This window comes from Micromys minutus (genome assembly GCF_963924665.1).
Source record: "Micromys minutus genome assembly, chromosome: 1".
In the NCBI taxonomy this organism is placed as follows: domain Eukaryota; kingdom Metazoa; phylum Chordata; class Mammalia; order Rodentia; family Muridae; genus Micromys; species Micromys minutus.
In genome coordinates, this window is record NC_137969.1 from 174,902,216 (window position 1) to 174,926,425 (window position 24,210).

Here is a 24,210-nt window from a genome sequence, read left to right on the forward strand (position 1 = left end):
TGTGAAGAATTTCATTACCTGAACCTAATTCAATAATACAAGGTATATGCCTAAGCAGCACGTCAGCTAATGAAGAGAAAATATCCCCTCTCACTGCAGAGACCAGTGTGGACAGCAGAGAAGTGCAGGGACAGGTGGGGTACTCAGGTTGTGTGAGGATGGCCTTTTGGAATGGAAGGGCTGACTCAGGGGAGGACCTGCAAGCTCAGGGAAGGGTGTGAACAAAGGAGTGTTGTGAGGTGTGAGCAAGGTGAGCACCTGAGGCTATAATGCTGAAGGCCCAACAGAGACAGAGGACTCAGGTTAGAATGCCATCCTGACTGAAGGCTGGTCTTCTCTTACTGACGGGACAGGGAGGTGCTTACTGGTGGGTAAGGCAAACACAGTGTATGGGCTTTGGTGGAACACCTGTCATGCTAAGAACAGAAAATCCTGTCATAAGACCACATGGGGAACATTAATGCTAAGTGAGGTACTGGAGGCACAAAGAGGCAAGCCCTGCAGGATCTCACTTGTGCAAGTATCATAATGTCCATGTTAGAATGCTCCACTTATTCCACAGTGAATGCACACACCAAAAACTTCTGTTGTTTGTCAAAACATGCTGACCCACAGATGGGGAGAGTCCACTGAGCAAGGTGTAGGAGGAAGCTGCCGTGGTCAGGACAGTAAGAGTACTTTATCTGAGAAAAGCACATTGGCCATGACTTCACAAATGGAAAGATGCTAGGCACCATTCCCATGAGTGTGTCTCAAGATATCGAGGCAGGAGACACGAGGACAGTGGGGCTGAGCTACCAGTACCCCCATTCTCCAAGTGCATAAGCCCTTGGTAGGCAGACACCCGAGAGCAAGAAGCCACAGGCTGCTCCAGATAGGCCTCTGGAAGCTCTTCTCAGTGGTGGAGAGTGTGGGGGACATGGTCCATTCTGGACTCCTGGGGACCTTAGAATTGAACTAAAAAACTCCACATGGAGGGGTGAGTCCTGAAGGACTTCCAAGGCTGTTCCTCATCAGAGGAGGTTCCTTCCATGCACATCTCTCTTTTACATGCCTCGTCTTAGAATAGGTGAGCTCTATGCTTGCTGGAGACAGATCCTTGAGTCTTTCTGGAAGGATTAAACAGGATTATTTAGGAAGGAAGGACCAGTAGAAATCCTTGTTCTAGTCACCTTACATGAAAGGCCATGGTCCCTATAGTCCCTAAGTGATGGTGAACAAGGTAACAACACAACAGGAGATCTTACCTGCAAGGAGTCCGTGGTGTGGCTGGTGGGCAGCCCACTCTTGCCATAGCCTTGTCCGTGGGCTGTGAGCAGGCGTCCACACAGGTCAACTGCTGCCCTCCAGTTCCTGCAGCTCTGTAAGGACAGGAACAGGCAGTGTCAGCCACACACTTACTTTCTTGCTTTGTGGGAGCAGCGCCATCCAGATCTTAGCCACCAGGGCAAGGGCATCTGGCTAGCCGGTGCAGAGGCTAGTTGTAACTTGACAACATGGCCACTGTGACTTGGCAGGAAAAGGTACAAAGAGTGGGTGTGTCACAACATTCAGACCCAACATTAGAAGTGAATGATACCTACAACATGGGGAGGTCTTACTGGACAGCGTCCCAACCCCTAATGAGACTGACTTCCTCTGTAGCAGAAAGGGCTAGAGTATGATTTCTGTCAATGTATAATCAGTTCAGTTTTATGTTAAATGTGCCAGATATTTTTTTTATTGTGTCTGTAGGATCTGCACAGACTATAAAGTATGGCATCTTATATGTTAGCACGATTCTACTTCCTCAATATGAATAGTTAGTGAACTAGGCCCAGGCAGGACTCCCCATCAACACACAGCACATTTCCTTCATGCTGCATCCAGTCAAAACTTGAGGCACGGATGGACAGGCTGGTAACAAGGGCAAAGGACTCATTTACTCGGGCTCTTTCCTGTACAGTAACAAGAATCACGAAGAAGAACTTCAGGACAATATCAGCACTTCAACCTTTGTAGGGACTAAAAGATCCTCAAACATGGTTTCTCAACACAACTGGCACTAACTGCACTGTGTTTGAGGACACATGAGTTAGTCAACAAACAGGCTGCCAACAGATGCTATGGACAAAGTGGTGAATGGCCTCATTACTGCTAGGATCTTATAAGGACAGACATCCAGTGCCTTTCAGGGAAGGATGGAACAACTGCGTGCACAGGGAGTGGCTCTCAGACCAGTTCAGTGTGTGAATGAGGTGGGTGTGCACAGCTGGGAGGCTAAACTGAACCTCAGATGTGGTGAAGAGAAGAGGAAGGACAAGGAGGGAGCAACAGGACACTCAGGGATCAGGCAGGGAAGGAAAAGGGAGGGATCCTTTAGGCAGAGCAAGCACCAGAAACAATGTCTGGGTCCCACCAAAAGGAAGAAGGAAGAAGAGCCAGGGCAGCAAGGAACAGGCAAAGGCAAGAGGAGCATGAGGGATTCAAAGCAGGGGATGGATTTGAAAGACATATTAGAGTTTGGCATATATTTTCTCTATGCATGAAATTGTGCACTCAACCCCCTTTTGGTACCCAAAACCAGTGAGGAAACAACATCAGTCCTTCTTCATGGGAAGCTCCTGTGCAGACAATGGATCTCAGTTTTTAACTGGGATTCCTAGATGTGCATTCTCTAGCTTCACGAGGTGGCTGAAGCAGGGGGCTGCCTTGCCAGTCAGGAAACAGAGGCCTCACTGGTGAAGGCTCAAGCATGTGTTAACCTTTCAGGTTCAGGGTTGACCTGATTCTAAGCTGAGGCCATGGACTGTGCCTCAGGGATGGAATATTAAATGAGAGGCTGTTGTGGAGACTTTCCATGGGAGACAGATGTATTACCCTTCTTTATTGTCACCAATGACAAACTGAAGTCCAACCTGAGGAGCCCACGAGTTCACTGTTTTCCTTAGAGAGCACAGGTGGGGTTACCTACAGGAGCCCAGGTAACCTCAATGCAGTCATGCCATCAGAATGTCCCACCCTGGCATGGACAACAACTTCCCCATAGCTTCACAGATGGGGCGCTCCCTTCAGTAAACCTTCAACTGACTATTTGCTCTACCATCTCCCTGATATTAGGAGGTTGCTTGCAAGTGGCCACAGCTGTTCTGATGAAGATGCTTAGAGGGAGTGGTTGATAACAGCACACAGGGAAATACCCCATGTGTCGGGCAGCACACTCCAGCCAGCCCCACCCCCTGTGGGAGAACCCTTTCCCTCCATTTTGGATGAGAGTATGCACACCAACTAAGCTTCCTCTGCTTCGGTTCCTCCTTCTTGCGCCAGCAGAGGTGACAGACTGTACCGGCCCAAACATCCAGGAAGCTCTAAGCGCTAGCTGGAGGACCAGGACACCCTGGAGCTTTGCCTCCTTCTGGTGTGGAGGACACTGTTCAGCCAGGAGTTCTAGACACTGGGTACTTACTGCTTACAGTTAGAGGAGTTTATGGCTTTCCTCAGAGCAGGTCACACACAGCCCTTCAGTCTGAGAACCGGCAGTCAACTGCTTGGATGAACCTGATGCTGTGTTTCTCTGTACTGTCCAAATCATAGCACCAGTTTCTATGTGGGGCTCATGCTCTGACTCATAGCTCAGAGATATCTTTAGATTAGTTACGATAATTTACCCAAATGCTCTCTCTAAACTTGGCAATGCTCACACTGTGTGACAAGAGCCTATGTATACTTGCACTGAATTACAAATAGGAGAGTAAGAGGGAAATTATCTGTCAAGCAGGAGCCAGTTCTAGTCTGTGTTGGGGCAGACCCCAGGGCACTGCTGCTCTTTTCCTATGCTCTTACTCAGGCATACTGGCCTTGCCTGCTAGTGGCACTTGTTGTAAATAGAGTTTACATCTTCCCTCAGGAAAAGCATCCCAGTAAGGAGAGCAGGGACTCCAGAGGAAGACAGTGTGCAAAGCCTTGGAGAGTTCTGGGAGTAAGGTGATGGGGTGAGTGAGAGTGAGGGCACAAAGGCTCCTGATGGTGGGCTGCAAAGGTGAGGCTGAGCCACCTGTCTGAGAAGAAAGGGGCAACTGGGAGGCAGGTGAGGCCAGGCCTCGGTACTATTGACAGACTTCCGAGGGTGTTGTCTTGAAGGCTGAGGCTTCTTGAGTGGGTTTATAAGGCTGAGTAGATGAAACTGAGGCCACCAGGAAAACTAACAGCCAAGGTTGGCCTGCTCTTGACTGGAGTGTGTGAAGAGGCTCCCAGACTTCTCTTGGTGTTGTCACAGTGAAACCATGGATGGTGCCTAGCTGTTAGATGTGTAGCTGCAACAGATACTGCACAGCCAGAAAGCCTTGTCTAGCCTCACTATGGCTGTGTATAACAATGTTGGCTGTTACTTCCGGAGGGCTGTGGCATGAAGGCGGATCTGACTGGACTGGCGCAGAGAGTAAGACAGGCATCTTATTGGGCTAAGGCAACGACGAAAAAAAGAAAGCTGCATGTGTACACTTTCTGCTTCTTCTTTCATATTACCAACTCATAGTGACTACCAAAACAGCTTCAGTATGGTAGAGATGAGAAGTTCAAAATTAAAAATTTAGCTATCAGCCAGGTGGTGGTGGCACACGCCTTTAATCTCAGTACTTGGGGAGGCAGAGGCAGGTGGAACTGAGTTCAGGGCCAGTCTGGTCCACACAGTGAATTCCAAGACAGCCAGGGCTACACTGTTTCAAAAACCAAAAAAACCAACTCAACCCAACCCAACCCAAAAAAGAGAGAAAACCACAACAGCAACAAGACAAAACCATCCCTTTCATGACAACCTAAAGGGTCTGAGGGAAGAGGGCGTATGTTACAGGACTGTACAGAAGGGTGGGGAACCAGGCCAGTGATGATATGGTGGGAGGTTGTGGGGGGGAAGAATTTTAGATTCAGAACTGTGGGTCCAGGGAAATACCAGGGAGAAACATGGAGAAGGGAAGAGACATGATTCAACAATGTGACATTTGGTTCAGTCTAACTGTGGATAACTAAAGCATCTGTTGGGCACGCAAGTGTGCACTTGTGCAGGGAGAAGTGAGAAGGTACTGCTTGCTCACATGCCCAAGCTCAGTCACAGATGGCAAAGACCGCCTGGGCTGCTGTTATCATGAGATAACAAGTGGCTGGAGTGAAAGGTGATCTTGAAACCTGTGGGAATACACTGTGCTCAGGAAGCTACAAAGCAACAGGGAGGCAGGGCTGGAGTCAGAAGATGGCCCAGGGTGTGGGGCCTCAGAGCTGACCAGAGTGCAGCAACCACTGCAGGGTCAAACTGGCCTGTGCATCTGGATCTGGTGGTGGAGCTGGCATGGTGGCATATGCCTGTAGCGTTACAGTTTGAGGTTACATGGTGAGTATGAGGCCAGTCTAGGCGTGGTGGTTTGAAAGAAAATGGCTCCCAGCGGCCCACTAGAGAGTAGTACCATCAAGGGTTGTGACCTTGCTAGAGTAGGTGTGGCCTTGTTGGAAGAAGTGTGTCACTGAGGGTGGACATTAAGGTTTCAGAAACTCAAGCCAGTCCCACTGAATCTCATTCTCTTTCTGCTGCCTGCCTGTCTGGATGCAGAGCTCCTGGCTGCCTCTCCAGCACCATGTCTGCCACCATGCTCCCATGCTTCCCACCATGTCCACAATGGGCTGTCCTCTGAACTGCGAGCCAGCTCCAATTACCTTTTTCTTTATAAGAGTTGCTGTGATCACGGTGTCTCTTCACAGTGATAGAAACGCTAACTGAAAAACCAGAACAAAACACAAACAACAAAAAGTCCTATGAACAAATAACATAAAACTCCAAACCCAGGCTGGAGAGATGGCTCAGCGGTTAAGAGACTGTTCTTCCAGTGGACCTGAGTTCAATTCCCTGCAACCACACGGTGGCTCACAACCATCTGTAATGGGATCTGATACCCTCTTCTGGTGTGTCTGAAGACAGCTACAGTGTACTCATAAATAAAATAAATAGATCCTTAAAAACAAAACTCTAAACTCCAAAATAAAAGGGCATGGCGGTCATAAGATAATGTGTACCTGGGTAAGGCTTAGTTGTTCTGAAAAAAAATTATCTGCACCTTTTTCGGAGATGCACGGAGGGCAAGGATTCATCTTCTCACTGTGACAAATGGAGGAAGGGTGAGAAGAGAAAAAGTGGGAAAATATCGAGATGGCCACACAGGTTAGGGGCTGTAGACTGCCGATTTGCTTATGAAACTGAGAATGGGAGTTAACGGATGTAGCAGAGTGGCCTGGGGCAGTCCCAGGGGACGAGGCTGCCACAAAACAGCTATGGGTGTCCTGTGGACCAGACCTGGAACAAGAATGATTGCTTACTTGGTAATGACACCCAGTACGCTCCTCTGTACACAGCAGGCACTTACTAAATACATGTCTCATACACTTTCTTTATTCTTGTCATTCTCTAACTGTCTGGAGCCCACAGCTCAGTCAGGACCTTTCCCTTTCTGCCTCTGTAAGCACACACCTGCATCAGCAGTGAGCTGCCCAGGGCTAACGCAACCATTAGGGGAAGCATAATTACATCAATTATTCAAAAGAGCTTCACCAGACTCCCAATGGCTCCCTCTGAGAACTGTCCCAGTCTGTCCTGGTCTCTAAACCCTCCCACCCCACTCTACTGCTGACTCCCTTGTACTCTGTCTCCCTTTAATCAAGCCAGCAGTGCTGCAGGTGCAGACTCACTTTCCAGCTCGTGGGAAGCTGTCCTGCTCTTCACTGCCTCATGCACACGCTCGGCATGACTGCACTGAGAGGTGGGACTCAGCTCTTGGGGATTAAAGAATCTTGGGTCTCAATGGTCAGTGGCCACCAAATACTAACAGTGTCTAACAGTTTTATTCCTTAGCACTTAACCTCCCATGGGGCTTAGATGGAAATGATTTTTGGTGTGTTTGTACAAGGCTGTGGAAGTCAGAGGACAACCTTGGGTATTGTATTAGTCAGGGTTCTCTAGAGTCACAGAATTTATCTTGGTGACATACAGTCTGTGGCCCAACTCCCCAACAATGGTCAGCAGCAGCTGTGAATGGAAGTCCAAAAGGATCTAACAGTTGCTCAGTCCCACAAGGCAAGCAGGCAAAGAGAGAGAGCCTTCCTTCTTCCAGTGTCCTTATGTAGGTCTCCAACAGAAGGTATGTCCCAGATGACCTTGAACTCAGAGATCTCCTTGCCTTAGTGTCCTGGGATTTCATAGCTACTATGCCTCAAGATCTCCATGCCAAGATCCAGGTCAGAAACTTGTTTCTCCCAGCTTCAAGATCAGGATCACAGGTGAGCCTTCCAACTATGGATTGTAGTTCATTCTAGATACAGTCAAGTTAACATCCAGGAATAGCCACTACGGGTAGCATTTCTCAGATGTGCTCCATCTTGTTTTCTTGAGACAGGGTCTTTCACTAACCAAGCAGCCCAGATCGGCTGATCAGTGAGTCCTGAGGGTCTGTCTGCTCTGTTTCCTCAGTGTGGGGATTATAAGTGTGTGATTACAAACTTATTAAAGTGTGCCTGGTGTTTTAACAAATACACACACACACACACACACACACACACACACACACACGAAGCAGATGCCTTTGTTTGCCTAAGAAATTGGGAAAAAGTTTCAGAAGACAGAAGTGGAGGCAAATAGGGAGGACTAAAGTGGCAGGGATAAGTGGGAACGCAGTGTTCTCTCTGGAAAACAGTATGCACGATCTTCGGCATTTTCCTCCTAAGATTAACCCCGAAGAAAGAGAAAGAAGAAAGAAGCACGGTGGTCGGCCTCAGGGTGTGTATGATGGCTCCCGGCTACAGAGCCACTAGCAGGTCTTCATGTTATGCCTCTGGAAGGGCGCTGTGATGAGGACCTCCCGCTGGCTGCTATGTAGCCGGGGCTTTAAAAGTCCACGGTGGCATCCCTGGGAGAAATGCACAGCACATTTCCATGCCTGAGCTGCTCAGCTTGCCGCTCACCTGACCCCACCATGGCCACCACTCACAGGCTGGAAGGACTGTGGTAACTGCTGGAGAACCAGGCAAGACTGTGGCGGCCAGCCGCAGGGAGCAGAGATGTAGGACTAGCTCGGTGGAAAGTGCCCATGATAGCCAATCCATTCTGTCATTGCTCAAGCAGGCCACCACAGCCTTTCCTCTACTCTGGGAGAGAAGGCTGAACAAACTAGTTGTCAGTGGAGACACAGACTGGTTTACACTGGTTCAGCATCAGGAGTGGAGGGGAAGGAGAACAGAGTAACCAGAAAACTGGAGGGTGGAGGCAGTGGAGGTATGGCGGCAAAGCCACCGAGTTCCAGCTCTACCACCACCCAGGACAGGGGCAACTGGGTGGGGTCAACAAGCAGCCACCAAATATATTCTTTCAATGCTGCCCAGTTTTCTTAGCACCAACATTTCACATGTTGCTACTTCAAGTGTTAGATTAAGTAGGGCCATCTGTGGGCAAGTAAGTATGGTAGCTAAAAAGGGGATTCTCTAATGTAAGAAAACTGTACCTTATACACAAAGCTATAGGGAAGTATCATGTGAAATTTGAGTGAAGTATTTTTGTAAATATACCTAAAATAATTACTTTCATAGACACATATACATCACATCTCTCTCTCTCTCTCTCTCTCTCTCTCTCTCTCTCTCTCTCTCTCTCTCTCTCACACACACACACACACACACACACACACACACACACACACACACACTCCAGCTCCTACTTTCTGGCCCTCTGGAAATGGGCATGTCTATTACTGTCTTCCCACACCATACCCAGTGATGCTGTTTCAATCTGCCTTTCAGAGCCAGAACACACAGGAGCTGCAGGTGACTAATGACCATGCCTCTCCTGTTTGCTTCCTGTGGCCACACAGCCTGCTTGACTTTTCAGCAGTCACAACACTCCTTCCAGCTGCCACATGGTGACCATGGTAGGATCAGACAAGCAGCAAGCAGAGGTCAGGTGTGGGAGTGTGTTGAAAAGTTTAAGGATTTAGACCCAGCAGCCCTCTGTACTCACGCTATCTTCAGGCGCAAATCTAACCAATGGACAGTGTTATAAAACTACCGCAACTAGTAAGATTTCAGTGCATACTATCAAACCTTTAAAAGAATCAAGTACTGACAAAAATATATTCATATAGTTTTATGACAAAATGCTTTTAAAAATCTGTACATGTATCTCTCTTTTTTAAAAATAAAGTTGTAAGAAAAAAAAAAAACACAGAAGAAAAAAAAGAAAGAAAGAAAACTATGTGTGGGCTGTTTTCATGCCAGACTTTCCTCAACACAGCCTATGCTGCAGACACACAGGTGAGGGGGAAACAGTGGGCAAAACTACACTGGGGGCTGTGTGTAAGAAACACAGACACCATGCTATGGTATACAAAGGATCTGAACATCCACATGTTTTGGTACCCCTCCCTTGGGGTTCCTGAAAACCATCTCTCTCCTTGGATAAAAGGGATGACTGCAGTAGATACTGAATCTCCTAATGTTAACTTTTATGATGCCACATTGTACGTTTGTATCTGTTTAACACATTAGAAAGTCAATTAGAATTTGTGTATAGGCAAAAAATACGTACATGAGAAAAATCTGCCCACATATTTTAAAAACAATTCTTATGCAGTAAAGGCTCCTATTTTATAACCACTCTGTATGCATATCCACCACAAGCAAAACACTTAAATGTGCAATAAAATTATCTGTAAGGAATTTACAGATATGAAGAGCTCCATAAATGATTAAAAATAGTGAAGTGTCTTAAAAACCCTGTGGAGCCCACTGTGATTCCATATACTGAGTTGTCTTCTCTATCTCAAACTAGATCTGCTAATAAAAATGAAGCAAAACCCAGCATCTTAATTATTTATCTTTTAAGTAAATATAAATCTTGTGGAAGTGGCTTCTTCCCTGGATAAGCAGAATGCAGAAGCATTCTGGTGTTCCCAGCCTCTCCCAGAGTAGCATCCCACAGATACCGGACTGGAGATTTCCCTGTTGACTGCTCTAACTGATCTACACAGCATGCATGGAAGCTGAGAAAGCTCAGACTAACATGACAGCCAAACTCTGGGAGTCACCATAACACACTGCAGCCCAGGGCAGCAGCCTGACAGCCTGCCACCTTTATTTCTCAGGAGTCTTAAGGGCTTTGTAGTAACAGCATTTGGGGACAAGGAACTTGTGGTAGAGTCAAGGTCCAGGTTTAGATCTGGAATATGCAGGCAGAAAGGGCTCCTGGTAACTTAGGACCAACTGCTAGCTGTGATTTGGATGTCTAGCCTGGGTCAACCAGGCAAGTGAGAAGCAGAAAGGGGTGTTTCCCTCAGACTGCTATTTAAACAGAAAGTCACCAGGAGCTGAGAGATGAACCCACACTGCACGGTAGTAGATTTAGCTCAGGGCTTCAACTCTGCGCCTCCCCTGCTCTTTATTTCCCAGGGAGAGAATACAGAATACTCATTTGGCTCAAGTTTGCCTTGTGTTTCAGAACTATCAGATCCTTTGGGAGTCAGCCAGGACAGAGGAGTCACTGCTCTGTCAAGGATGGGTTCCTGAAGAGTGAGGAAGAGATGTCCCATGGGTGAGGAAGAACCAAAAAGTAGCAAGGGACAAGATCTTTCAGGACCTGTTAACACCGGGAACAACTTGTAAAGGTGCTGGGAACACATGTAGGGCAGGTGCTAAGAGAGCTGGTAAGATTCCAATCAAAAAAAAAAAAAAAAAAAACTTAAGAGTTTGCCTGACTTTCCCATAGCCAAGGTATCATCAAGTTCTCCATATGAATATAAACTGGCACCGTCTAGGCAAGCCTGTGTAATTTGCTTTTATTGTTCAATATTGCTTTTCAAATTTATCCATATTGATAAATATGGCTGTGGCTCATTTATTTCAATTACTCCAAAGTGTTTAGTTGACTGTATATAACAAAATGTTCTTTGTTGTTGTTACAAATGTGTAACAAATGCACTTTTGTGTGTGCCAGCATGTAGGTGCACATGTATGTAGAGGCCAGAAGAGAAAGCTGGGTGCCTTCCTCTATTGCTCTTGGCTTTATTCCCCAGAAACAGCATCTCTCACTGCACAGGAACCTTGCCTTTTTGGCTTTGCTGGCTGGCCAGTGAGTTCCTGGGCCCCATCTGTTTCTTCCCCAGTGCTACAATGACAGGAATATGCAACTATGCTTGTCTTTTATGTGGGTGTTAGGGGATTTGAACCTGGGCCCCCTGCATTAAGCACTTTTATCCACTGATCCATCAGCTGTCAGCCCTTGTAACTTTTTAGCCTTGCCTGCCCTAGAACTTGATTTGCAAACCAGGCTGGCTGTAGACTCAGAGATGTGCCTGCCTCTGCCTCCACAGTATTGAGATGGAAGAAGTTCCCCACCATACCTGGTTGTAAGAGATGTTTTTGCCATATCTTTCTATACCTGCATACAGGAGGTTTTTTTCTGTTTGCCGATTCCTTGATTTTTTGAGATATTCTTGAGAGTGCAGCTCAGTGAAGCAACCCTCCTACTTCCACCTGGAGGGCTGGGCTTTTAGGTGTTCTTCTCTTTTGCCTTGCCTTTTGTGAAACCCTGTCTTTATTGTCACTCATAATCTCTTAGGCCTCTGCTCTCCTTTTTCTGTGATGTTGAAGACAAGCTCAGGGCCTTGTGCATACTAAACCAGTGCTCTGCTTCTAAGCTATGAACCTATCCTCTCTGTGGGAACTTCTGGCGTGTATTCTGGATCTCTAAGACAGGAAGGATCTGAGGTAGATTAGGCTGGTCTAGAACCTTGGATCCTTCTGCTTTCATCTCCCAATCCCCTGCTGGGGTTGCAGGTATGAGCCACCACACCTGTCTTCCAAGTTTTCCAAAGCCTAACATTGGAAGTGGGGCCTAAGGTTATCAAACACCCCTGTGAAGGCTGATTTTTATGTCAACTTGATACATACTATAGCCATTTAGAAGGAGGCAACCTCAATTGAGAAAATGTTCCTTCCCATTATACTGGCCAATGGGAAAACCTGCAGTGCATTTTCTTGGTTGATGATTGATGTGGGTGGACCCAACTTAAAGTGGGGGCAGTGCCACCTCTGGGCTGGTGGTCCTGGGTCCTATAAGAAAGCAGGCTGAGCAAGACATAGGGAGTAAGCCAGTAAGCAGCACCCCTCCATGGCCTCTGTATCAGCTTCTGCCTCCAGGTTCCTGCTTGAGTTCCTGTCTTGGCTGCCCTCAATGGACTGGAACCCAGGATGTTTAAGCCAAATAAACCCTTTCTTCCTCAAGCTACTTTTGTTCATGGTGTTTCACCATAGCAACAGAAACCTACCTAAGACAAACCATTCAGTAGCTGTTCTCAGTCTGTTTATGGACCCCTTGTTCCAGCTACTGGCAATGCTGCTGACCTCTGCTAAGCTGCTGGGGTTGACATGTCCATATTGGCTGACCACCTGATTTCCAGAGGCCTCTTCATGTCTTTTATCTCTTTTCCTACCATCCCATTTCTTCTTCTTAGTCTGAGAAACTCTTTTTATATCTTGAATGCAGGTCTTCTGTCATTTCCGAATATTCAAAGTTTTAGATTATTCAGTCTTTTCCATTGTTTTCCTTCAATGTTTAAAATTTTTGGGGTGGTGTAGGTGGTGCAGGATCTGACCCCACATACACTGGACAATCAGTCCACCTCTGAGCTACCCTCCCTGCCCAGCGCTGCTTCTCATGATCACTCACCCACCTTCTGCTGTTGGGAATGATATTTTCTTAGTGTGTTTTTGCTATTCTGTGCATTTTCTATCTTGTTTCCCTCCTATTTTCAATGTTAGGTATTGGAAATGTTTGGTAAAGAAATACTTTTTAAAATTAGAATTTGAAGCATGCCACATAATATGCTAAGATCCAAGAAATCTTATAGAAAGTCTGTCTCTACTGACACAAAGGCCATGCTGCACTCTGATAATGACTTTAGCTTGGAAGGAGAAACGTTTCTAAATTTAAATAAATATTACTTTTTAAAAACTAGGAAATAAGACAGAACTCTGAAAACTGAACACAGGCACTCTCTGATTTCCAATGTTAGGGCAAATGGCCCAGTGTGAAGGATCTGAGTGATTAGATTAAGTGCACTGCTCACCCACATGCACTCAGAGGACAGCATTCACTCTGCACAGAACACCACAGGAGCGACTAAAATGCTCTTCTCTCCAGGCAGTGACATTCGCTTATCTGTAAATTACAGTTTTGAAACACTCTGATGATGTGACTTAGGAAAATATATTTAGAAGCTCTTTCTTGTCCTTAAAGATGTCAGGAATTACTTAGGTCACAAGTAAACACCATGGTCTGTCTATAAATGGACCATCTCTTGAAGATGCTATCTGGTTCAGTCCCTGCAGTGGGATCTCCAATGGCCTTGGCATTTTCAGCATATGAAAGAAAAATAAAAGCATGTATTGTCATAAGGAATACTACAGACTGGAGAAACACCAGGCAGATGGATTACAATCAGTACAGGGCCTGTGAGTACTTTAGAGATGTACTTGGAAATGAAGCCTGCCCAAGTCAGGGCATGCTTTTTTTGTTTGTTTGTTTGTTTTGTTTTTTAAGTCCAAATTAAGAACAGCCACCTCTTACCATGGAATGGTCTGCTCAATTACCAGCTCACGTGGGTCATAGAGATGGTCACCTACAACCTCACTAGCAATAACAGAAAAGCAGACACTTAAAGCAGCTGTCCCTGCTTAAAAACAAACAAAAAACCAAACCACATAGCATCTTGCTTTTTTTCTCCAACAAAGCCTTATTTTCTTAAATATCTTGCTACATACCCCAGACTGACTGGTCTCAAGCTCATAATCCACCCATCTCAGCCTCTGACTGCTGAAATGACAGGAACCTGTCGACATGCAGAGCAACATACAGCTTTTAATCACAGGAATAACCACCGAATCATTTTAGTAAGAGAACCAACGGGACATTAGATTGACATTCACTAAAAATTAAACCCTACTTGTTATGTATATAATATACCACAGCATGTGAGTCACTGACCTTTCTGAGAACAAATCGGTAGTGTAGTGAAAGATGCTGAGAGGAATAGTAATTCTGGGGGCACACTGTTGTTGGTAGACTCAGGGTTGGGCTGATAAATGCCTACCACGGTGACAGCTGCCTGCTTTTGTCATAGGACAAGGTCTCTACTGGGGTCCAGTACTCTTCTAAGTTGTTGAGTGAAGATGTGAGTATGTTTCTGGTGACTACACAATTGTTCTAGAACAACTGTAGAGAAGGGGAGGCGTGGAGGGTTTGGCATCTCAGACTCTGGAAATATCCCCCAGTCTCCCCAAGGGAAAAAGCTGGGACTCTACCCTGGGCACAAAAGGCCCAAGGGATTCCTGGTGGTGACTGGACTCAGGGAACTGCTATTCAGGCACCGAACAAGCAGCTATGTGTGAAGGCACAGTGGTGAGAGAGAAAAAGCAAGCCAACATTCACTATCAGGGTCAGGAAAGCTGGGTCGTCTCTCTGGGCTGAGGATGCTGATGAGCCCCCTCAGGCCAGTGGGTCTGGGATGTGAAGTTTTAACAGTATCACATCTCTAACTCAGAGTCCACTGTACACGTGACTGTGAAAGTGTGCCTTCAGAGAGCAAGGACCAGCCAGGAGCTTTTGCTACCAGTTTTCAGAGCCAGAAGCCTGGTATGTATTTGCTGAATAAACACATATAAGCGGAGAAAACAGAATATGGAATGTGTCTCAAGTCCATCAGAAACAGACACCCAGAGACACACAAATGCATACATAGACATACAGACAGATATACACACAGACACACTGATATACACAAAAACACACAGAAAGACATACACATCTTACTCCCAGACATAGTGTAGCTCTAATTATAACTTTATAAAGCATAAACCCCAGTACACAGTGGTTCAGAAATACTACATCCCGTGGCAGGAAATGACACAAGTCCAGCAGAAAGCATGGTCTTCAGGGTCTGTGCAGTACCTAGGCAGCACTGGGACATTTAGGACATTGCCTTAGGTTCTTGTTTTCTAATCTGCAAAGTAAGGACTTTTGGGTGGCAATAGTTCCCCCAAACAAGTTCCTCCCCAGTTTTGGGAAAAAGTTTATTTAGTGTCATGGTTTCAAATTACAGCCCATCACAGCGAAACAGACAAGAAGGTAGGGTGATGTTGTCCTTTATGTTAGAGACCCCCGCCCCCCTTACTTTGCTGATTAGAAAGCAGTCAGTTTAAAAAAAACAAAAATCCCAAAGACAAAGTCTCCTGTTGCCTAGACTGGCCTTGAACTCACTATGTAGCTCAGGCTGACCTTGAACTCTGTTCTTGCCTCCACGTCTTCAGTGCTGGCATTGCGTATGTGTACCCCAACATCTCCTCAGGCTTCTACTTTTGTTTTAAAGTGAAAAGTTCATACACTTCCCTCTTTTTATTCCCATAAATGATACAAAAGTGAGACTTCCACACAAAGAATGGGCAAGGTGAAATGCTGTACCCTAGGCTGGCTTGTAGCCTTCCATGTCCATCTCCTGAGGCCCCTCTGGTGAAGCTCAGGGTCCTGGAGGCAGCATGGGCATGTTTCATCTGTCCTGTGTGAACTTCACACCAATCTGTGTGGTCTGGATGAGAATATGCCCCCAGGCTCACACATTTGAATGTTTGGTCCTCAGTTCATGAAACTGTTTGGGAAGGAGGTGGCCTTCCTTAAACAGGAATGTCACTGGGGCAGGGCTTTGATGCTTCTTCAAAGACCCATGGCATTCTCACTGTGCTCTATTTCCTTCTCACAGCTCCTGTTCCAGCCGTGTGCCACCTACTGCTTCCATTCTACTATCATCAAGGTTTACCCCTTTGGACTTTGTGTGGCAAGCCCCGCATGAAGCCTCCTCCCCCCCACCCCGTAAAGATTTATTTATTTATTTATTTTATGTGAGTATATTGACACTGTCTTCAGACACACCAGAAGAGGGCATCAGAGTCCATAACAGATGGTTGTGAGCCACCATGTAGTTGCTGGGATTTGAACTCAGGACCTCTGGAAGAACAGTCAGTGTTCTTAACCATTGAGCCAACTCTCCAGCCCAGCCTCCTTCTTTAAAGGGGTTTAATCACAGCAATAGAAGAGTACTAAAGTCAGTCAGTCAGTCAGTCAGTCACATTCATTCATTCATTCATTCATTCATTCATTAATTCAGTCAGTCTGTCTCTCTGTCTCTGTCTCTCAGTCTGTGACTAGGACCACCTCATCTCAAAGTAGTGACCTCCTGTATACTGAAAGCATGTGACCACCTTGCCTGGCTTAATTTCCATTTCTCTTTTCAAAACATACCTTTTATTTATTATACACATATGTATGTGGGTGGGTGTGAATGTCATGTGCATACATGGATGTAGGAGACAACGTATAGTAATTGGTTCTCTCCTTCCACCATGTCAGGATCAAACTCATGTTATCAAGCATGGCAGTAAGCCTGTACCCACTGAGTCATCTTACTAGCCTCTTTTCTTCCATTTTTCCAAACCAGCATTCTGACCCTACTGTTTCAGCTTCCTGCCCAGAGCCAATTCTCTATAGTTCTCTATACACCTTCTGTGTACAGATTCTGTCGGTAAGACAGCAGTTTCCAGACCCTTAGGATACTTATTATAGGGCTAAGTTTAATATGGCCCTGCTGCATCCAAAGTGATAGACAGATTGCCCACTGACACTGAAGTCATTATTGTCTGGGGACAGAGTGCTTGGAAAGGCTAGATGTATTACCAAAAGACTGGATTTTTTGGGTGTGTGTGCGGACAAGATCAAAAAGGTTTTCTGCGCAAAAGACCAGGGAAGAAAGGAAGATTAAAACCAGCCACTGAAGACTAAGAAGCGAATCTCTCGGTGACAGGAGCAATTTTCAGTTCCTTTTCCTTTGGCCTTTGTAGGACACAGGTGTCATGTGTGCCGCTAAGAAGACATTGGGATGAAAACTGCAGCTCCAGGCAGGAAGCAGTGGGGCAGGAACCAAGCACCAAGGGCAGAAGTCCTGGCTGAGCCACCATAGAGGCTGTCTCTGCCCAGCGTCCCGGAAGGCCTACATGTCTACACTCTGGGACAAGGTTTTCATTGCTGCTTGTGGCTCAGTTACAGAGGCAGCCTGACTCCTGCTAAACCATGGAAGACAGATGTCAAAACTATATGTAGGGGTTGGAGAGATGGTTCAGAAGTTAAGAGCAATGGCCACTCTTCTAGAGCACCCAGGTTTGAATCCCAGCACCCACATGGTGGCTAACAATCAACTGTCATTCCAGTCCCAGGGACCTGGATATGATCTCTAGTCTGTGGAGGAACTGTGGACACACATGGTGCACAGACATGCATGCAGGCAAAACACCCACACATACACGCAAACTTAAAATTTATAAATAATACACTTTTTAAATAAAAAAAAAATCCTTCATGTGGCTTGGGCATCAGAATTCAAGAGAACCTGTCAATGAAAGAGAAAATCCACACTGCTCTGTTAAGATAAGACATCTAGTATCCCCTAGCTGTGACTGAGGGCACATCTCAAGCTTCTGTAAGCTCTGCCAGGTAAGGACGTGTGAGGTTTACTTGCCGTTCACATCTGCGTTAAACGTGGAACTAGTGTCAGTATGGGACTGGGGCTTATCTTACTCTGCACTGTACCGTAAACTACTCACGCAGCTAAGGCCTGTGCCTGAGGTGAAAGGTGTAATCACAGCCTCGAGCACTCCACAAAGGGCGTCTCCAACATAAACTCAGAAAGCTTTTTTGAATTTAGTTCATATGCTAACCTTCACCTGACAGAGAAACATTTTATTTCATTTTCTTTGTTGTGTGTGTGTGCGTGCGTGTGTGCGTGCGTGCGTGCGTGTGTGTGTGTGTGTGTGTGTGTGTGTGTGTGTGTGAGCATGCATGTGGAAGTCAAGAGGGCAATTTTAGGAGTCAGTTTTCTCCTTCCTTCTTGTCAGACTTGGTAATTAAAGCCAGCCCTCTAGGCTTTACCCCCTGAGCCTCCTCACCTGCTTCCTTTACCTTATTTAGATAATCTGCAGTTAATCCTTAATAAAAGTGTAAGCCTCTCGAATAAATATTATACCTTTAGGTCCTAAATCTTGCTTGAAACAGAAAACTAGTACGACAGGGAAAAAAACAAAACAAGCAAAATAAATCGAAACCCAAGACACAACTCCTGAAAAAATGAGTGGTTAAAGTAGAAACTCAGTGAATCCTTCGGTCTGCCCATTGCAATCAGGAGAGTGACTGGATGGTCAGGGCCAGGGCTGGACCTGCCATTGCTTTAGTCAAACACAAGGCTTCCCAGATCCCTTTGACAAGGGATGCCCACGGACCACACTCAGACATGGACACCATGGTGGGGAGTAACACCAGAGTTCATGAGTGAGGCAGGGGAAGGAGGTGCAGTCTGAGTCTGACATAAGGCTTCCATTTGAGAGCATTTATCAGAAGGCTGTCTGAGGATTCCTACGGGAGACTCATGCGATCAACTTCTAGGACTTTCCCCTAATAATCCAGAGGAGCAACCAACACTGCTGAAGCTCTTTCACGGTCCAGCATTCATGGGAAGGGATCAGCCCGTGTACTGCTGACAGTGCAGAATAGAGAGACCTGTGCACAGAACAGGGTGAACTTTAAAAGTGCTCAGGAATTCACCAGTTAAACAGGAAGCCCAGACTGAATGGAGTGCACTTGAAATTATCATCAAGGCAAGAAGAGAGTGGGGAGGGTCCCTTGAGCCTGTGGAAATGAGGACAGCCTGGGTGACACAGTGAGACTCTATCTCAAAAAATACAAATGAACAAATAAAACAAACAAATTATCCATATTTGTTCTAGCGAATGGGAGTCTCTGCTACCTGGCTGGCTGTAGCCTTTAGATTGTTCAAAGTAACCAAATGAATTTCACATGATCAGCATGCTAATGTGGTGCTCTTCGCTTCCTAGGACTGACAGCAAACACAACAACGCTTTCTCTGAAACAGCTTCTTGTGTTATATTTAGAGCAATTAACTTCCAGGGAAGGACTGAGAAGGAAGCCAGGCCTTATCAAAGACAGTTGAAATCAGTGTGTGGTTACTTACAATGAGCTGCTTCAGCCCCACGAAGGACTGTTCCACTGAGCTGGCATTTAAGACTTGCCTCTTTGCAGCAGCCTTCTCACCCAGGAAGCGAAGCATCAAGTCTTTAACTGCATCCCCCTGGAAAGAATGTGGGAGAGAGAGGCAGAGATAATGAAATGTTTACAATCAGCCAGAAGCTAAGCCATAACTTGTAGAAGATTCCTAGTTTTACAACTATTCTTTATTTTGAGAAGAAAGTAGTATATCACAGCTGCATCAGGCTTTCAGGAGAGACCACAACCTGTCAATGACAGACTTTCAGCACAGGGGAGAACCCCCATGAGGTGACACACCCAGAGAAGCACCATGTGGAAGACCAAACAGCTCCTTAAGCTTACTGGGATGCCTTGTGTGTGTGAGACATTACCTTCACCAGCATGCTGGTGGTCGCTTCTTAAGGATAAATTCACTAGCCAAGCCCAATATGAACAGGACTCTTGTAGTCTTGTACCCAGGGCTCTGGGCTTGTTGGAGTTGGAGGATGCACTTTAAAACTGTCTCTGCACTGGGCCATTTTTGACTAACTTCATTCTTTTTGCTTTGCCCATCTGTAAGCAAGATGGAAGATATCAAGTGTTACTTCAAGCATTTTGCTTACTTTAAAAGAGAAGTCACAGAAGAGCAGGGGAGGAGGAAAGGCACATGTGAGTCACCAGGGAGAAAGGTTGGTAAGGGCCTGGAATGACAGGAACAATCTGACATGAAGCATGGAACATGCCAAATGCTGACTTCACAAGATCCTGATTCTCTATGGCTACATGAATGAGGTGGTTGCTGTATAAAGTTAGTGACAAATGGGGACATGTATTCGGTATGCTCATACCAAGAAGCTGACAGTGCAGAGCCCTGTGCTGCATAGGCTGCAGGAGAACCCAAGCCTTGCTGAAGATGGTGCCTCCAGTCCTTTTGATGCTGTCCCTTCCTTAGACACCTAGAGAGATAGGCTGCCTACCTCAGCAGGAGGTCATCTGGCTCTGTGGTGGTTGAGCCTGGTGCTTAAAGAGGCCAGGCCACATATCTTACTACACTGGGCCAAATATTTAGTAGCAGCAGTTTTGTAATCTCTGCTTTTGAAGAATAAAGTTAAAATACTCCAAGTATCGTAGCCATGAAGAGTAGCTGAGTGATCTACAAGCAATGTTTAACGAGCAAATAAAAATGGGCTAAAATGTGTGATCCCATGAACTACTGAAATCCTACCTGTGCCAAACGCAGAGAATTTCTGGAGCTGCCGGGGGCAGAGAGCTGGGCAAAAGGCAAACTCAAATCTGGATCTCCTGTATCCCAGAGACATTCTACACTAATGACATCACACTGTAAATATGGTTTATCCTTAAAATTCTTTTTCTTCAAGTTTAGTTTTTGTAAAGATGGCTCTGCACTGTGCTTCCCTTGCACCACACAAGCCTGGCAACCAGCACTCAGTCCTGGGAGTCCAGGCAAAGGTGAAGGGGAGAACCAACTCTATCAAGTTGTCTCCAAGTATGCTCTGCAGAACACACACACACACACACACACACACACACACACACACACACACACACGTACGCACACTTGCACATAAACATACTGCCCAAACTAATAATATAAAAATTAAAAAAAGAATTAGTTACGACAGCAGACTCTTTGGGTAGAAAGGTATGGTTGACTAATAATTGTCCCATTTAAGACAGCCCAAAGCTGTCACCACACATCTTACGACACATCTTGGGCCTGCTGTCTTCCTAAACTGAAGGTGAATTTTCTGCATTACATTCTTCATGGATGAGGAAGAGGATAAAGAACAAGGAGAGGAAGCTGTGCTGCTGCAGTGGGCTGTGATATGACTGCAACCTCAAGTTCACTTTAGCCCAGGAAAGGATGGAGGTCATGGAGGGAAGGCGAGGACACCACACCCTTCTCCTGAGGGGCATCAGTAGTTCTCGAAGGTCAGAGTGCTGGGGCTGGGAGCTGAACTTGGGTCCTCTGAAAAAGCAGCAAGTGGTCTTGATTGCACAACCATCTCAACAGCCCAGCCCCAGGGTTGATTAGATCTTTAAATTTTCTCCTTTAGAGAGGTATTTATTTTATATGTTCTAGTGTTTTGTCTGCATGTGTGCATGTGCATGTCTGAAACCTGAAGAGGTCAGAAGAGGGTGTCAGATCCCTTGGGACTGGAGTTATGGGTGGTTGTAAGCTGCCATGTAGGTGCTTGGAATTGAATCTCAGTCCTCAGAATATCATGTGCTCTTAACCACCAAGCCATCTTTCCACCCCAGAGTGGTGAAATCTTAAGGGCATCCTGGGTGGAAGTACACATGAGCTACAGAAGACAAGGTGTCCCTGTGCCTTCAGAAATGAAGATGTAATAAGTTTTCAAACTGACAACACCTAGGAGAAAATAGATGGACAATAGGCCTATGATTTACAAAAAAAGAGAGTTTGGCTTCAACAGACACCATAAGACTATGTACTAGGAAGACCCAAAATAGAGAAAATATTTGCTATAGATAATAGTCGCTTCCATTAAGAGTTTTAAAAGTCAGTAAGTAAATAAATATAAGGAAAAAAGATTTAAAAGTAGCATATATAGCAAAAGGTGTTTGATATTGAAAGTGATTAAAGAATGCAATTTAATTTCCAAGGAAATAGTATGACACAGCCACCAGGACTGTAAAGTAAAGCAACAGCAGCAACGACAACACGTCAAGTTTACCAGGACAACCACATGGTGCTGCAAACAACATAAACTGGCATGTCCATTTTGGAAGCCTGCTCTGCTACTTCTTACTGAGCTAAGCACACATTTTCCACAGCCAAGCTAAGGCAAACAGTGGCTTACATCCACACACAGGACTCTGCATAAATGCCTGGAGCTGGAGTCACAGGAGGCTGTGAGCTGTCTGACCTGGTGCTAGGAACAACAGTTGGGTCTCTGGCAAGAGCATAAAGCACTTTAACCACAGAGCCACTTTTCCAGCCCTCTAATTCTTTAAAAAGGAATGTGGTCAAGGATAAAGCATTTATTGATTGATTGATTTATAGTTTTTTTTTTTTAAAGCAAGGTCTCATATAGTCCAATGTCTTAGGATTACTATTGCTGTGATGAATCATGACCAAAATCAACCTGGGGAGGAAAGGGTTTACTTGGTTTACACTTCCACAGCACTGTTCCTCATTGAAGGAAGTCAGGACAGGAACTCAAACAGGACAGGAGCTGATGCAGAAGCCATGGAGGAGTGCTGCTCACTGGTTTGCTCTCCTTGGCTTGCTCAGCCCAGGACTATCAGACCAGGGATGGCCCCATCAATCACTATTAAGAAATGTTCTATAGCAAGATCTAATGGAGACATTTTCTCAATTGGGCTTCCTTCCTTTCAGATGACTACAGCTCCTGCCAAGTTGACATAAGCCAGCATACCTAGTTTGACTTTCACCTTGGTACTTAGGTTGACCCTGAACTCCTCCTGATCTCTTGCCTCCACTTCGAAAATACAGGGATACAGGTGTGCACTAACTATGCCTGGCTTTATCTGTCCTCAAAAAGATATTTAACTGACACAAAAAATTATGTGTATTCAGAGTGTCCAACGAGCTGATTTAATATTTGGATAGGATGTACTGAATAACACAAATGAATCAAACACCACCACAACCCATAATTACAGTGTGTGTGTGTGTGTGTGTGTGTGTGTGTGTATTTAAAGCCTGCTCTCATAAATTCTAAGTTAACTATAGAGTACTATAACTGGGTCATCATCCAGCTCACCTCAAATGTGGTTCCCACCAATTCCTACTGTACTCCTGACCATGAGTTCAGTTTTTTGTTTTGGTTTTTTTTTTTTTTTTTAATTTATTTTTTGATTCTAGAAGAAAGAATACGTGGTATCTGTGTTTCTTTGCTTGAGTTATTTCATTTACTATAACGTCCTTCAAAGACTGGATAACCATCAGCTGCATGTACCATATGTAGCAAAACTGTTTCAAAAACAAACAAACAAACAAAAGTAATCCTGCTGTGCCATTGCAGGTTTACCTGCAAAGGAGATCAAGCAGGTTCTCTTCATCTCTGCACCCAAGATGGATACTCAGGCTGACTGTATGGCTCTATTATGAGCATGGCTCTACTGAACATGGGAGTTCAGCTTTTTCTAAGATACAGATTTTGATTTCAGTTGGATCACATGGTAATTCCAGTTTTAATATCTCGAAGCACCTCCATGCTGCCTTCCATAATGGCTTACTAATTTACATTCGCTGTGATTACTGCTATAACCCTTCTTTTTGTTAACTGCCATCCTAACAGGAATGAGGTGACATTCTCTGTGATTTCCATTTTCCAGATAATTAGAGGCAACTTCTAGTTCTTCAGCTCAGATATAGATCTGAAACATAATTTGTCATCTTTATGGTAGATATATACAGCACAACATAAGACAGAGCACTCGGAACCGTGGTGAGAGCCCGGAGAATGTCAGCTGGTATAGACATTATAGGGAATCCTTATGGAGATTCTGTGAAAAAGGAACTATTATGAGGTGGTTATAATTGTATGGTGGTTCAGGACTGATCCCATGCTCAGGAGGCTAAGGCAGGGGGACTATGAGTTTGATGTTAGTCTGAGTAACACAGTAAGTTCAAGGGCAACCCGGACTTTATGTGGAAAAACTGTCTCAAAACCAAACAGAACAAACAAAACTACCACACACTCCAGCTACGCCATTTTAGGTTTACCCTCAAAGGAAGTCAAGCACATGATGTCAGCCCCCACAGTACACCTGACCATCCACGTGTACTACAGCCAGCACAGACCTGACGTTCATGTGTACTGAAGCACAGCACAGAGATACCTGACCATCCAAGTGTTCTGTAGCAGGGCCCACAACATTCAAAACGCAGAACCAGCCTAGACGCCACCAACAGATAAAGACAAGATGGCCTAGACACACAATGCAACTTTATGCAGCTATAAAGAAGAATGAAGTCATGTCATTTGCAGGCAAATATATCCCAGTGGAGACTGTTTTAAATGAAATAAAGCAGAACCTGAAGACAAATATTA

The 24,210-nt window shown here is 45.4% G+C and overlaps 1 protein-coding gene across 1 annotated transcript in view; it reads right to left on the bottom strand.

Moving 5' to 3' along the window:
• TRAPPC12 (trafficking protein particle complex subunit 12) overlaps positions 1-24,210 on the bottom strand; it is a 61,386-nt gene that overhangs the window by 29,524 nt on the left and 7,652 nt on the right. Inside the window, exons 3-4 of the mRNA XM_080922899.1 lie at positions 19,131-19,247; positions 1,248-1,361 (exon numbers count right to left, since the gene is read on the bottom strand). Coding sequence (XP_080779025.1) covers positions 1,248-1,361; positions 19,131-19,247 — 231 coding nt within the window. The remainder of the gene's footprint in view (positions 1-1,247; positions 1,362-19,130; positions 19,248-24,210) is intronic.